This window comes from Balearica regulorum, chromosome 7 (assembly GCF_011004875.1).
Source record: "Balearica regulorum gibbericeps isolate bBalReg1 chromosome 7, bBalReg1.pri, whole genome shotgun sequence".
NCBI classification, from domain to species: domain Eukaryota; kingdom Metazoa; phylum Chordata; class Aves; order Gruiformes; family Gruidae; genus Balearica; species Balearica regulorum.
The window spans coordinates 37,742,933-37,755,927 of NC_046190.1; the positions used below are offsets into that span (position 1 = coordinate 37,742,933).

The 12,995-nt window shown below is 40.4% G+C and overlaps 1 protein-coding gene and 1 long non-coding RNA gene across 6 annotated transcripts in view; one reads left to right on the forward strand and one right to left on the reverse strand.

The window, feature by feature from the left end:
* The first annotated feature begins 74 nt into the window (after positions 1-74).
* Positions 75-12,084, forward strand: LOC142602661 (uncharacterized). Its single transcript, XR_012836422.1, has 5 exons — positions 75-876; positions 2,522-3,572; positions 7,013-9,065; positions 9,898-9,974; positions 11,034-12,084. It is a non-coding gene; the product is annotated as an uncharacterized LOC142602661 (long non-coding RNA).
* PCDH15 (protocadherin related 15) overlaps positions 1,270-12,995 on the reverse strand; it is an 872,980-nt gene continuing 861,254 nt past the window's right edge. For 3 of the 5 annotated variants that reach the window (XM_075759007.1, XM_075759009.1, XM_075759006.1), the window contains 5 exons: positions 10,828-10,849; positions 9,239-9,277; positions 7,976-8,049; positions 7,043-7,175; positions 3,787-6,264 (listed from right to left, as the gene is read on the reverse strand). In XM_075759007.1, the coding sequence (XP_075615122.1) occupies positions 4,678-6,264; positions 7,043-7,175; positions 7,976-8,049; positions 9,239-9,277; positions 10,828-10,849 (1,855 nt within the window). In that variant the 3' untranslated portion in view covers positions 3,787-4,677. Of the gene's footprint in view, positions 2,140-3,786; positions 6,265-7,042; positions 7,176-7,975; positions 8,050-9,238; positions 9,278-10,827; positions 10,850-12,995 lie in introns of those variants that run through there. The other 2 variants (XM_075759011.1, XM_075759010.1) reach the window with 2 other exon arrangements.

The following is a 12,995-nucleotide window of genomic DNA, read 5'->3' on the forward strand; positions in this document are numbered from 1 at the left end:
CGGGGCGGGGCGGGGCGGGGCGGGCGCTCGCCGGGGCCCTTTGTGTCCGGCTGCGCATGCGCAGCCCTGGGCCGCTCGCAGGGCACGCCGGGAAATGAAGTGCGACTGTCCCTGTCTCTCCACAGGCATCCATGTTGTTCTCCCAACTCGTTTGATCTTACCCGGAGTTTGTGCAAGACAACAGGACGCTTTCCTCAGGTGAATACTAATCTTCTTTTTTCTGTCCTGTATCACATTGGAGAAAACCACTTTGCTCTGCATTGCTAGTGTCTTTTAGGTATCCCTTGGTGACTGTGAACAGTGGCATTTCCCAGCTCCCTATCCAAGTTGCCACACAACACAGCCACTGCTTTGAGGTACCAATGGAAACTATAAGCAGGTGCCAAAATTCTCATAGTATATTTTACAAGTAATGCTTAAAGTTTTTGAAACGATTCCACGTCTGTGTTCTGACACCCTTTGCCCTTCACAGATCCGTTTATACATATTAGCCTCGTAAAATACTCACTTTTTCTCCTCTTCACTGTGATCCATTTGTCTTTTCAGCAGGTTTATGTTCAACACTATTGGAGTGGAACGGTGATCGTACCATTTAACCCAACAGCTAGCTGGGCTTGAAAACGTATCCATCCCCTTCCCATTAATGACTCCTTAATGCCTATTTCTATCACACAGACTTGTGTATCATCCTGGTTTATTTCGGAGGAATATAGCCACAGGATGACAATTATTGATGGAGCATAAAACCTGGAGCTAAAGACCGTATAAAGAAGAAAACGGAGCTGACGTGGGAAGAGATGAAAAGATGAAAAATTGACTAGAGAAGAAAACTGGAATGAACTAATTTACAAAAGAAAATGAACAAACCATAGCCAGGTAACTCTGAATAAGATTAATTGCTACACATTTCCTTCCTCTTTGCAATTTTGATCTTATTTAATCTTCTATTCCACTTTTCTGTGTAACAATGCTAAACTTTTATAAACGCCGATTCCACTCTTACCTAAGTTTGCTAGCTGGGTGTTGAGCGAGATCCTCTGTTTGCGTAAACTGGTCTATCGCTATCAACTCTGGGATTGTTACTCAAATTTAAGCCAGCCGAGGATTTGCTCCATTGACTTTCATGGATTTATTTTTAATTTATTACTCTGAGTTCAGAATCAAGAGCTCTGAATATAAATCTTGAACATAAATAGACAATTTCCAAATCTAAACAGTATAGCCACAAGTACCATACAGAAAAACAAGCTAGGTATGTATAGAACTGTCTGAAAAGTTAACCAAATCTTGCTGTGCATTTATTAGTAGTTTACTGTTTATTAAACAATAAATCAAGATCCAAAAACCAAATTAATTTAAATGAAGTATTGTTTAGTGAAATGGGAGCCTGTCAAAATAGTTGCGGGGGAGGACAATTAATTGGTACAAATGTGAGTGCAAATTTTTTTTTTAAACTTTAAAGCGTGTCGTTTGTAGTATACAATGTATGTGCACGATACAAATTTCATACATTTTCCTCAGTGACAATAAAAAGCGCAGTTTATTATAAACTGAAGTAAAAATTAAAATAAAAAAAAAATAAAATCAGAGTTTTGTCATTGGTATGTGAAGGTTGTTCCAAGGGCCCATCCAGAGCTCCTCTTCGTCTGACTGTGTGTGTTCACTGTGCGACTCCAAGGGCTCTTTGACATCCTCATTATCAACAACCGAATCTTGCTCTTCTGTGCTTTTCATTTTGGAGCCCCCTGGCTTTGTTACTATATTGTCGGCCCCTATAGTAGAGGAAGCAAACGAGACACTGCAAGGTCTTGTGTTCATTTTATCGTTAGAAGAGGGTCCCTTTGACAACGTGTTCAGTGGGACATTCTCCTCGTGTGTCACTGCAAGCTTGTCCAGTTTCTTGAATTGTTTCCCCAGCCTCACTGGAGATGTGACTTTTAAATTATTACCAAGGCAAACACGACGGGTTCTGACAACAGAGCCGTTCTGTGCAATGTAGATGTTACCGTTGATATTGTTGTGAATATTCGGGTTATTGAGACGATTCCTCTGGCTGGAATCGGGAGCGCTGTCTTCTCCAGTGGAGCTGGTCTCATACTCTGGATCGACTATCAACTTGATCCTTTTCTTTCTGGCCCACTGTTTGGCAATAAATAGAAATGTCGTTAAACCTCAGCACTGTTTCTTACATTTTCCTGCCCTTTTTCTATCAGTTATTTACCTTGTCTTTTACCTAGACACTTCATACGAATATTTATTAACTTGTCCTTTTGTACCCTTCCTTTTAGGTTGTACACGGATATTTCTTAATTGTTTTGATTACCACTGTGTGCCACTATCACATATACCTAATACTTGAACACGCAAACAATTCTTTGTGCTAAAAAGCTGTAAGAAGGATAAACTCATTTTAGTTTGTGAATTGCACAATGCAAGTCAGAGCATATAAAACCGTGAAGCTGTTCTTCAGGTTTGGAAAGTAGTGACAAATTTGGTATTTTTTTCTCTTTTTTTGCTAAAGATGCATTCAGCTGTGCTCCCTTTAAGTCAAAATGCACCTTCTTTGTAGAATTGAGAATGGAGACATTACTTTCTGAAAGAAAACTTCTGTAAATCATGATATTGATAAGCCAATCCTATTTTGACAAAGCAATGTCTCAGCCTGTCATACAAAGAGAAATGAAAAACAACTAGATGGATGACCCGTTCCAAGGGAAACTGGAAGGCGCTGATGATGAAGCCATTCTGTAAGTGATACTTCTAAGAAACTACTGTAGTACTGGGTAACTGCTAGGAAGGCTTTAGAAGTTTTCTTCCAGAGTATTACTAAATTGTAAATTCAGTGCAGAAAGGGCACTGGGCAGGTCTGTTTTATGTGCACTACACATCAAGCAGAGAAACATCTCCGGACCTAGACAAGGGAAATTCTCAGGCACAACGTTGGCAAAATTGGCTGGTTAAAACCAGAAAAGCTCTATAGAAGGCTTTGTGCCAGTTCCAATCTAGTGGAATCAATGGAGATGCTTTGCTATTAAATGGAAGACAGCGGAGAAATGAGACTTTAGATTTTATATAATTTATATTTTTTTAAAGACTTAATGCAAACAATTTCTGTGTTGCTCTGATTTTGTACTGATAGTGATGACACAAAACTCATTACTTATTTTAACTTATAATTGATCTTTTTAAAATAAATGCCTCATTGCAGTACACTGAACAAACTACTATCATTCTTGAATTAATAATGAAAATACTGTTATTCCACTAAGGCAGCAGATACCATCATAGTTAACTCCCACTGCAATACATACACATGCACACAAGACAAGCCAGTTTTTAGAGAAAAAAAACCATGCAAGGTACAAATGGGTGGTGATTACTCTTAAGCTTTTGAGAAGTTACACTTTGTACAAATGATTTGGATGCCTATTCTTTTGTTCCTGATAAAGACATACAATTTTCTTCACGCAGATATAGTCAGGTGGATTGAAAGACTGAAGTTGAAATCGGATTTACGTTAAAACACTCTGTGCAGCTACAACTTTGTGCTATATAGGAATACAAAAAAGTAGGTGAGTGATCATAAATCTAGTTCACATTTCAAGTGGAATTAAAGACAGTAGTTGAAAAGTTAGTATCACGCTTTGCAGCTCAACACTAATTGTCCTGCCAGGGTAACTCCCCAGCACGCTCAAGTATCTTAAAAATTTGAATATTTTTCTCTCCCTCGTCTAACAGAGACTTCCTGGCAGAGCTTTGGTGCGTGCGCCAGAATTTGCACTGTTACGCATCTCAAACTTTTAAACAGATGTGTAAAAAAAAAAATTTACTGTACTGTTAGGTGGGAAAGGCAGAAGTTGGAAAATGTAATGCACTTCCTTTTCTGACCAAGCTTACTTTGTACAACTACCTCTGCATTCCTCCCTTGCACATCACTGGTACCTGAAACCTGACTCTCATGATCCAGACACAGTTTAATCCCAGCTCTCCTAGTAATACTCTGCAGTTTTGGGGGTGTTGCTTTGCTGCAGTTTCAGTTGTCCTCCCTGCAAACAGGGCTAATGTTTACAGCAGAGAACTCATTTGAAGATTAGCAAATGTTGTATTTAAGGTGAAACCAGGTATGACTTCTACATCTTTTCATCCTCATCATCATTCCTGTTCTTCACTGAATTCCATGTTTTGCCCTTTTTCCCCTCCTGCAGTGTTCCCTTTTGTGAGACATAACCTGCATGAACATAGGGCCCTTAACAGCTTTGTGCCATGAGGTTCGTCAAGCTATCCATCACAGCTAATGCAAAATGCAACGTTACTTTGCTTCATGATGTGCATAACGCAAAAAGGATTACATCTAAGAATCAACACAGAGCCTCTTTAACTATATTATTGAGATTAGCAAAGAAAAAGTACACCTTCCTGCCACTGCTCAATGAAAATTAATCTTTTATATCCACCACTAAGTATACCCAAGTAGTCTCTCAGAGGAATATTAATTTGGTTTTCTATAGTTCTGCCCTTAAGACAGCATATGGGGTTCAAATGCTGAAGCAAGAAGCTTTGACATTTTCTTTTTGTCTCTCTCTAGTCAAGCACATAATGCTTAGGAAAGACCACACAGAAGGCACAGCAAACAAGGTCACTCCTTACTGCAAACCGTCCACCTACTGTCACTCCTTTTTAAAAGGATGTAGAATCACCAGTAGTCTCCGACTCCGTAATGGCAGTATCCAGGGTCTCATCCAACTGAGACTGACTGTTTTCCTGGGACATCTTTTCCCTTGTTTTCTTTCCTTTCATGTTGGTGTCAGAACTTTCATTCTCAGTATCAGGGGAAGTACCAGTGTTACCAGAAGTGGCACTAGTTGTGCTTTTTGTCCCTTCAGTACCTTTGGAAGTAACACTGATTTCACTTTCTAGGCAAGAAGATTCATTCTTACTGATAGTTTCCTCCCTGTCACTAGCATCTGTATCAGCCTCTTCTGTACTGTCATCCACGCTAGCCTCACCACGACGGGCTGATATTCCTCTCTCGTCTTCTTCAGTAGCAGCAGGTTTTGCTTTGGCAGATGTTTCAGAAACTGCCTTATTTGAGTTCTCTGCTGTCTCATTGGGGCTTGTGCTGACCTGCGCCACGTCTGCTTGTTCATCTTCTTCTGACACCTCTTCTATCGTGTCTTCTATTTCAAGGCTGGCAGAGGAGTTTTTGCTCCTATAGCTGGATCCTGAAGTTTTCCTGTAGCTCGTGTCCCTGTCACTACCTGATGCATTAGAGCTAATATTTGATTTCTGGCTGGATCGCCTTGCTCTGCCATGAGAGTTACCTCCCCTACTTCTTATACTGGACTTTTCAGTGCTTCTTCTACTGCTGGACTCGCTAGTCCCTGATCTGCTATACGAACTTCGTGTAGATGAGCTCTTTGACAGGCTACCATCTTCATCGCTGTCAGAGTCTTCCTCATCGTCGTCCTCTTCAGATGAGTCCTCCTCCGATTCACTGCTAGAGCTGGATCCAGAGGAGTCATCAGAATCCCCAAAATCACGCCCAGTTTCTTCATCTGAGTCCACAGTACTTTCAGTGGCTTCATCTTGGTCCAGAGTTACTTTCAAGTAGTCTTTATCTTCTGACTCCGAGCCAGAGCTGCTGCTCTTCACGGACGACTCATCTGAGGTGTATTTTCTTCTCTTCTTTTTCTTCTCATAATCGCTATCCTCATGTTCACTCTCTGCTGTGATATTTATTGAAACTCCTGATTTTGCTTCATCTCCTTCATATTCTTCCTCTCCTTCTCCTCTTGCATGCACTGCATCTTCACTAATAGGCTCTTGAAATTTTCGGGAGACACTAATGCGTTTTAACACGTGATTTAGTTTTCTCATTGAAGGTCTGTCATCTGTCGATTTCTGGAAGTAACTTCCCCTGATAATCATGCTTTTCTCACCGTCCACTTGGCGAGCTGACATCAACTTGGCATAACTGGAATCTTTCCTACTGCCTTTCACTTTCTGCAGAATCATTGGGAATATCTTTGCTTTCTTCCATGGAGAACGAGCAGACTCAGTTCTTCCTACTGGTTTGTGAGCACTGACCGCTACGCGACTTAAATGCATCACTGCTTTTAGTTTCCTTTTCCCCTGGCTGGTCCTATACGCTCTTCCAGAACCATGTCTTAGATCCATCCCACCACCTAAAGGTCTACCTTCTATTTGAGCCCCTGCTCTCTGGCTTATACCTCTGCTTGAAGGACCTCTGCCTTGACTCATTCCCTGTAAATTATGAAAATGAACTTGATTACAATTTGAAAGGGAGTTATTGCAAAAAGTCATACCCTAAAATAAGTCAGCAGGAACAAATGTAACATGTTTTCTCACCATCAAAATTAACTTACCTGTTGTAGGATAGCTTTTTACCAAAGTTATGGGGAAAGTTTTACATCTATAATAGGCTGCAAGTGCACAACTACCTTATTCTGCAACATGGAAAAAATACTGGCTCATAAATGTTATCTCTTCTCATTTAATTAAAACCCATGTGATGGATTAAGAGTCTAGTATTTCTGAAAATTAGATTTAAGAAAAAAAAAAAAGAACATTTATAGCAACTTTCTTCTGGCTGCCACTGACATTTTAAAATTTCCTTACATTCAGCTGTGAACTTTATGATAAATTAGTTTAGATGACTGCTTTTCTCAGTGGAAAATCACCAGTTATAGGCTGAATAATAGTAATACCCCATTTGGTTAATAATATCAAATGGTATTACCTAAGGCTATGTGGATTTTTTATGAATCTACACTGAGGGAAAAATAGATGTGGATATTGAAAGAATCTTTGCAATTCCTTTTTATTTCTAGAAAAAGAGAAAGAGGTGTTGACACAAACTTTACTGGTCCTCAGAAGGACAAACGACGATTAGCATTGGAAAAGCTGCTTATTTGGTCTATACAGAACACAATATTCTAATCAGTTACAAAATATATTTGACAAGGTTTAATGGTCCTTCACTTTGTCGCAGAGATGGAATCAACGCACCAGAGACGCTTACCTCTTCCGCTGTCGATCCATGCGGACTGTAGTAGTAGCCACCATCATTCTCCACCACGACTTCCCCGTACTCATCGTACATCCCCGAAGGAGACAGCAGCCGGCGGCGGCTCCCATACTGAGGTAATTCATACCTGGCAAAAACACCACTGTCTCTTCATAACATGCACCACAAATGCACACACTCATTTTGAAAGGACAAGAACTTCTTTGCTCTCTTTTCTCTCTACCTTTGAGAAGGGTTTTTTTTTGGCTTAACGGTAACAGAATCCAAAACCTCTTCCTGTTGGAATTAGCTGTTACAACTGGAGGGCGACCCAAATTGCCAGATGTCTGGGATCAGTCAAAAATCCCCCAAGTGCAATGACCTTCCTTCCAGGTTTACCTGATTTTTTGGGGGGGATCTTTTTTTAAAATGGGGGATGCAAAAGCGGGTTCCCTGGGATCCGTTCTGGAGAATCCCTGCAAGTTCTTATGAATAGCAATAATCCCTGAAGTGCTTGCAGTCAGACGGGCAGTATCAGAACAGGTTTTTCTAGGTAAATGTAAAAGGCCAGGCGCTGGCTGGAAACTGTGAGCAGGAAGTATCAGTCACTGAATGTGGGCTGGTGAGCCACAGAAGGGGAGGAGATGATGGAAATTAATTTCCAAGACAGCAGATATATGCAAATAAAAAAGCTAATATATACCCAGCATGATAGATGGGGTATATGCTCTGCAGTCTAATAATTAGATTCCTAAAGAAGCAGGGAGTTCACAATGCCCCTTTAACTTTTTAAAAAGAGTTTTGTTCTCAGTGCACGCCTTTGCGGACAGAAAGATTAAAGTAATCTTGAGGCGAAGGAAGGTCTCCAGATTAGGTGCTGTAATAATAAATATCACCAACCTGAAAAAGCAGCATTTTCAGAAATATATAGGAAAAATGAAAATATACCCATGCTCATAACTGTAGTAATCTTGCCCATAGTATTCCTGCCCTGGATCAATTCCAGACTCCATACTTAACTCCTGTCAAAAGAGAAACACTGAATGCAAACATCATACACAGCAATGACTGATGAAAAAGGCACAAACAACAGTATCTTCAAGTGCAAACAAGTGAAACAAAAAAAGGTAATACTGTGAGGAATATTGACAATTGTCAAGAACCACAACAAGAAGCCCCCAGGAGCTTTAAATAACCCCTTCGCTGGTGTATTCCCTGGGAGCGACTGTTCTAAGTCAGCTAAATGCAGATACGCCGTCCCTTCTTGTGCTCCTCTCAAAGAAAAAAGCTGCCTTGAAAGATTAGGCCTATCTTACTTACACTATTTGTCAGGTTTCTTTTTTCAATGTTTTCTCAACCATCAACAATCATGACAGCCTTGGACTAAGCTAAGTACTTGCCTGTATCCTCCAGAAGTGCCAGAGTGCCCTTTAGCTCCTTTCCCACACTGTCTCTGATATTAGGCTGCTCTGTGGAACACCTCTGAACTGCGGCACTGACACAGAGCACCAGGGCTTAGGTTTTGGCATGGGACTGCATGCTGTCTCGATCTCACACCTTCCTGGAGGCTTTTCTGCTGTCCAATGGAGTTACAGTTGTGTCAGAGCATCTACGTTGTGATTACTTATAACGAGTGCAGAAACAATCACCATTCTGTACCACAAAGATACCATCGATAGCAACATCTCACAAAAGCTACATTTGCTCTGCTGCTTATTCAGGCAACGATATTGGGTCTAAAAGATTTGAAATAGAAAGCATTGGGTTTATAATCCAGAGCGGCCTTTGTACTTCACAGCAGTGTGCTAACGCTTCCATTACCTTGGCAGGCCAACTGCTTAGTTCATCGCTAGGTACAATAAGCAATTATCGTTTGACTGACATCTGAAAAAATAAGACTGCAGTTGGACAGTGAGGAAATTATTCTGTCTGTGAATCTGGACATGAAACTAGGCAAGCCTGCAGTCTTTGTGTTGAAGCCCGTGGAAGCAACTGAAAGATGCTCAGGGGGACAATACCAAGATGCAGTAAATTCAAGGTATTTTTTTTTTTTTTGAAACAACATAAATGCGGTAACAATGTCAGGACTTGTCTTTTCATCTAAAAGAGTAGGGGGTGGGGGAAATTAGCTAAGGCAAGTTTTTATTAGGAAATTATGTAAAAGCCATTTAAAAAGTTATGGAATATTTAACAAATGAAAAACAGTGGTACCTCTGGTCTGAGAAGAGAAGGTCTCAGCAACTGCTGTTGCTACAAAAGAGAATTAGAAAGAGGTTAATTAGGCAGCAACAATTAAAGTGCAGGTCATCTGTGTTTGAGTTAAGACTGGAAAGAAATCCTAAAAAAGACAGGTCCTTCAGAGCCTTCTGTATGGCAGTCACCTGGATACTCTCATACTTAGTGAAAAGGAGAACACTACTAAGCACCCAATGTAGTAAAATCACTTTACGCTCCACTATTTCTTTTACCTAATATAAAATCAAATTCCTAGTTTGTGTGGTGATTTTCTAAATTATTCAACTCAAGAACTTCTGCTAGAGCCTAAGAGAACTATTGTGTGGTCTGTGTTGGAGACAGCAGGGAGACAATGGCAGACAAACAATTATCCACAACAGCTACAAAGCAAATCTATGGGAATCTGCCATAAAGCGATTCAGCTATTAAAAATGTGAAGGGATTTGATTTCTTACCCAAACTTCTGCAATACTATCGCTTTAATTCTCTATCTACATTTATAGACTTCTGTGGCTTTTAACTGAATACCCTGCGACCACAACCATACTTTAATTCATAATACCAATAAGACAGTGAAGGATTATCTCACTTTTCTCTACAGCTTAGGTGTGATTTCTTTGTTTATGTGCATACAGTGAGAAAAGCGTGCGGACGTGAGGGAAGAGATGCCGGGAGGCTGCACGGAGAGGACTGACGATATGGCTCCTCTCAGGTATGTCACAGCTAAACATGGGTCATTTCTGGTAATCATGTTATTAATTACTCTGCAGCTCCAGTTGTCTGCAAGTGATGCACACACTTGTTTTGTAGATTAGGATCAGATTTACTCAGGAAAATTAGTACCATTGTCCCCACACGCCTCCCAAAATGCAGTGGCACTGTTTCAGCCACGTTTCTTGGCCAAAACCAAACCCTGAGAGATGGAGAAGTTCTGTATCTGAATTGAGACACAAATCAGCTCTGCAAAGAGAGGAAAATCACAGCAGAACACCAGTAAGCTTGCAATTTGTAAAACACTACTGACTAAGGAGGAGTAGGCTCTAGGCATGCACCTTAAGATTAGTAAAACTGATCCAGCTCTCAGCAGTAAATATCAGCCTTTATGACAAATGTATTTTGGAGAACTTTTCAATTACTAAACGAGTTCATTCAGATTTCTGAAGGATACTATTTGTGTTACTCATTGCTGGAGAGAAAGATGCTGCAAGAACAACAGACTACGCTGAGTTGCAGAGGTCTGCGTAGCCCAGCACCCGGTCTGTAACAGCGGGCAGCAGCAAACCATTAGCTGTGCCATAAAAAAAAAAAACCAGCAAGCGTGGAGGGAATTCCCTGGGAAACTGGTTTTGGCAGTTGGTCAAGCAGCAATCTCCTAGCCTGGAGGTTACGTTTGTGCCACGGTGGTTACTAGCCCCCAGGGAATCTATGCCTCATGATCTTTTTGAAGCACTTTATATTTCCGGCCTCTAAAACATGCAGTAGCAATGAGTTTCACAACACAGGCTGTATGGGAAAAGTATGTTGATGTCATTGATATTTCAAACGTGACTGGGGAGCAGCCTTACCTCTTGCTGTGCATATCCTCGCCTAGAAGTCAGAAAAGAAAAAAAAATAAATTAGTATACTTCTGCGAGACTACATAAAGGTGCATATTGTCATTCTTTCTGGAGAGACGTGAAAAGATAATGCAATTAAAAATACTACTAGCAAGAAAAGAAATACATATCTACAACACAAAATATGTTTTTCTTTATATTTGCTCTGGACATAGGAATTATTGCATGAGAAAGGCCAGTGAATCTTTGGGATCTTTTCTTGCTTTTGATTGCAAATGAATGAGAAGAAATCCCCAATCCCCAAAAGCCAGAGAGCCAGTGCACCCAGTGGAACTCAGCCAAGGGAAAGGGGGGGAGCTGCGTTTGGCTTTCCTCGCCTTCCTGTAAGAGAGGTCCAGCCCAGCCACCGTCTCCAGTGTCTGAGACACCTACAGACACCATCCAGAAAGAGACTCTCTCATTTTGCCCATCTGCTTAAGCAGCGAAACTGTTTCTCTTCTACTTCTGGACTTTGGATATCCACTTGGGACTTGGTAGAAATTAGCCTGGAGCTCTTATTACTAATTTCTTGTAACAACATTATTACTAAAATTACACACTTCCTAACACTTCCTCTGCAGGGGGTAGTTAAATTCTTTTTGCTGTCTATGATTATTTTGCCACAGGCTTTGTGCTTTTGATCTTACTGGAAAATTTTTGTTGTTTTAATCCATTTTCTTGGAGCTGTTCATGTGCATGACAAATGCACTTATGTCTATCAAGTTCTCCATTTTCACATTTTGTGCCAGAAAATTAAAATGGTTTAAACAAAACCAGGGAACAGCAATTCAGGTCTCGGCGTTATCATTAAGGATAAGCCTGCATTTTTAATTATTTTTTTTTTAAGGAAACAGTAAATGCTCAAAATTACGCTGAGCTTAACCTAGTACACAGACAGCGGTCTAGGGAAATTCTTTAATTACACTTGAGTAAATAATAAAGAACAGAGTAGAAGTCCTTTTAATTCTTTAATATTGCCATCTATAAAGTTTTCTATTAAGATTCATAACATGCAATTGATCATCAGCATTAAATTAATGCTGTTGCCTATATAATATAAAACTAATGAACAACTGAAATGAAGATTTATCATCAAAAGCTGATCTGTGACTTTTCAAAGCTCACTTGAGGAACACTGTATTTAGTTTCCATATTGCCTACAACAATCTTCAGATAAAGAAGGTCTCGTGTTGCACAGACGATAAGTAAGCCTATTAATCTTAATTGCTCTAGAGTAGTCACTATATTGCAGATTAAAAGCATAACATAAGGAATTCTCATTCAATTTGGAATTCAACTTTCTTAAAAATAGCACCATGCTGCGTTTTGAGAGATGCTTATACTTCTCTTACAGTTTTGTGTGGCCATAATTAGTAGAAAAAAAGCCCCCAGAAGACAAAAAATACCATTCACTCAATACAGCACAAGGATCTATTCTGACAAAAAGGTCAAACCAACAACATTTGTTTCCAGGAAGGAATTAAAACTCTCCACTGAGGGAGGAATCGCTTCTGGATAAACATTATCAGCCAGACTTCACTGCAGTCATTCAGAGGGAAATCTTTGGTGCAAAATGGGAAGCAAGGCTGTAGCACCTACGATGATGTAGGATAATATGCCAGCTAGTATACGCTGCTGGTACTTAACAGGAAAGAGAAACCAAGAATCAGCTTACATGTACAAACTGTGCCAACCTTTCAGAGGTCTGTATTCCTAACACAGGCTAAAGGAATTGCAACTGGACTAAAGCAACAAGTTTCCCAGTTACTGGCATAGCCCAGCAGGCATTTGCTATTTCATATTTTACATCTGTTTTCATATTAAAAGCAAAAGCATCATAAACCCCAAATACTACAGATACTGCTCAGAGAAGGCAACTCCTTATCAGTTTGCCCTGACTCTTAACTGGAGGTTTCCTGCAGTTCATAGCTGGAACCGAGAAGAAAGAATCCGGAAGGGAGATGAGTAATGACACGCCACTGGTCCATTTCGGCTTTGCAAAGAAGCGCTCTCCACTGATGCGATCTCTGTGCCTGCTTGGAACTCAACCCACTCAAGTTGATGATGAAAGGATGAGAGAGATACCCAGGGTCATGTCTCACCCTAATTAGCCAAATCAGACAACCTGATGAGGGGGG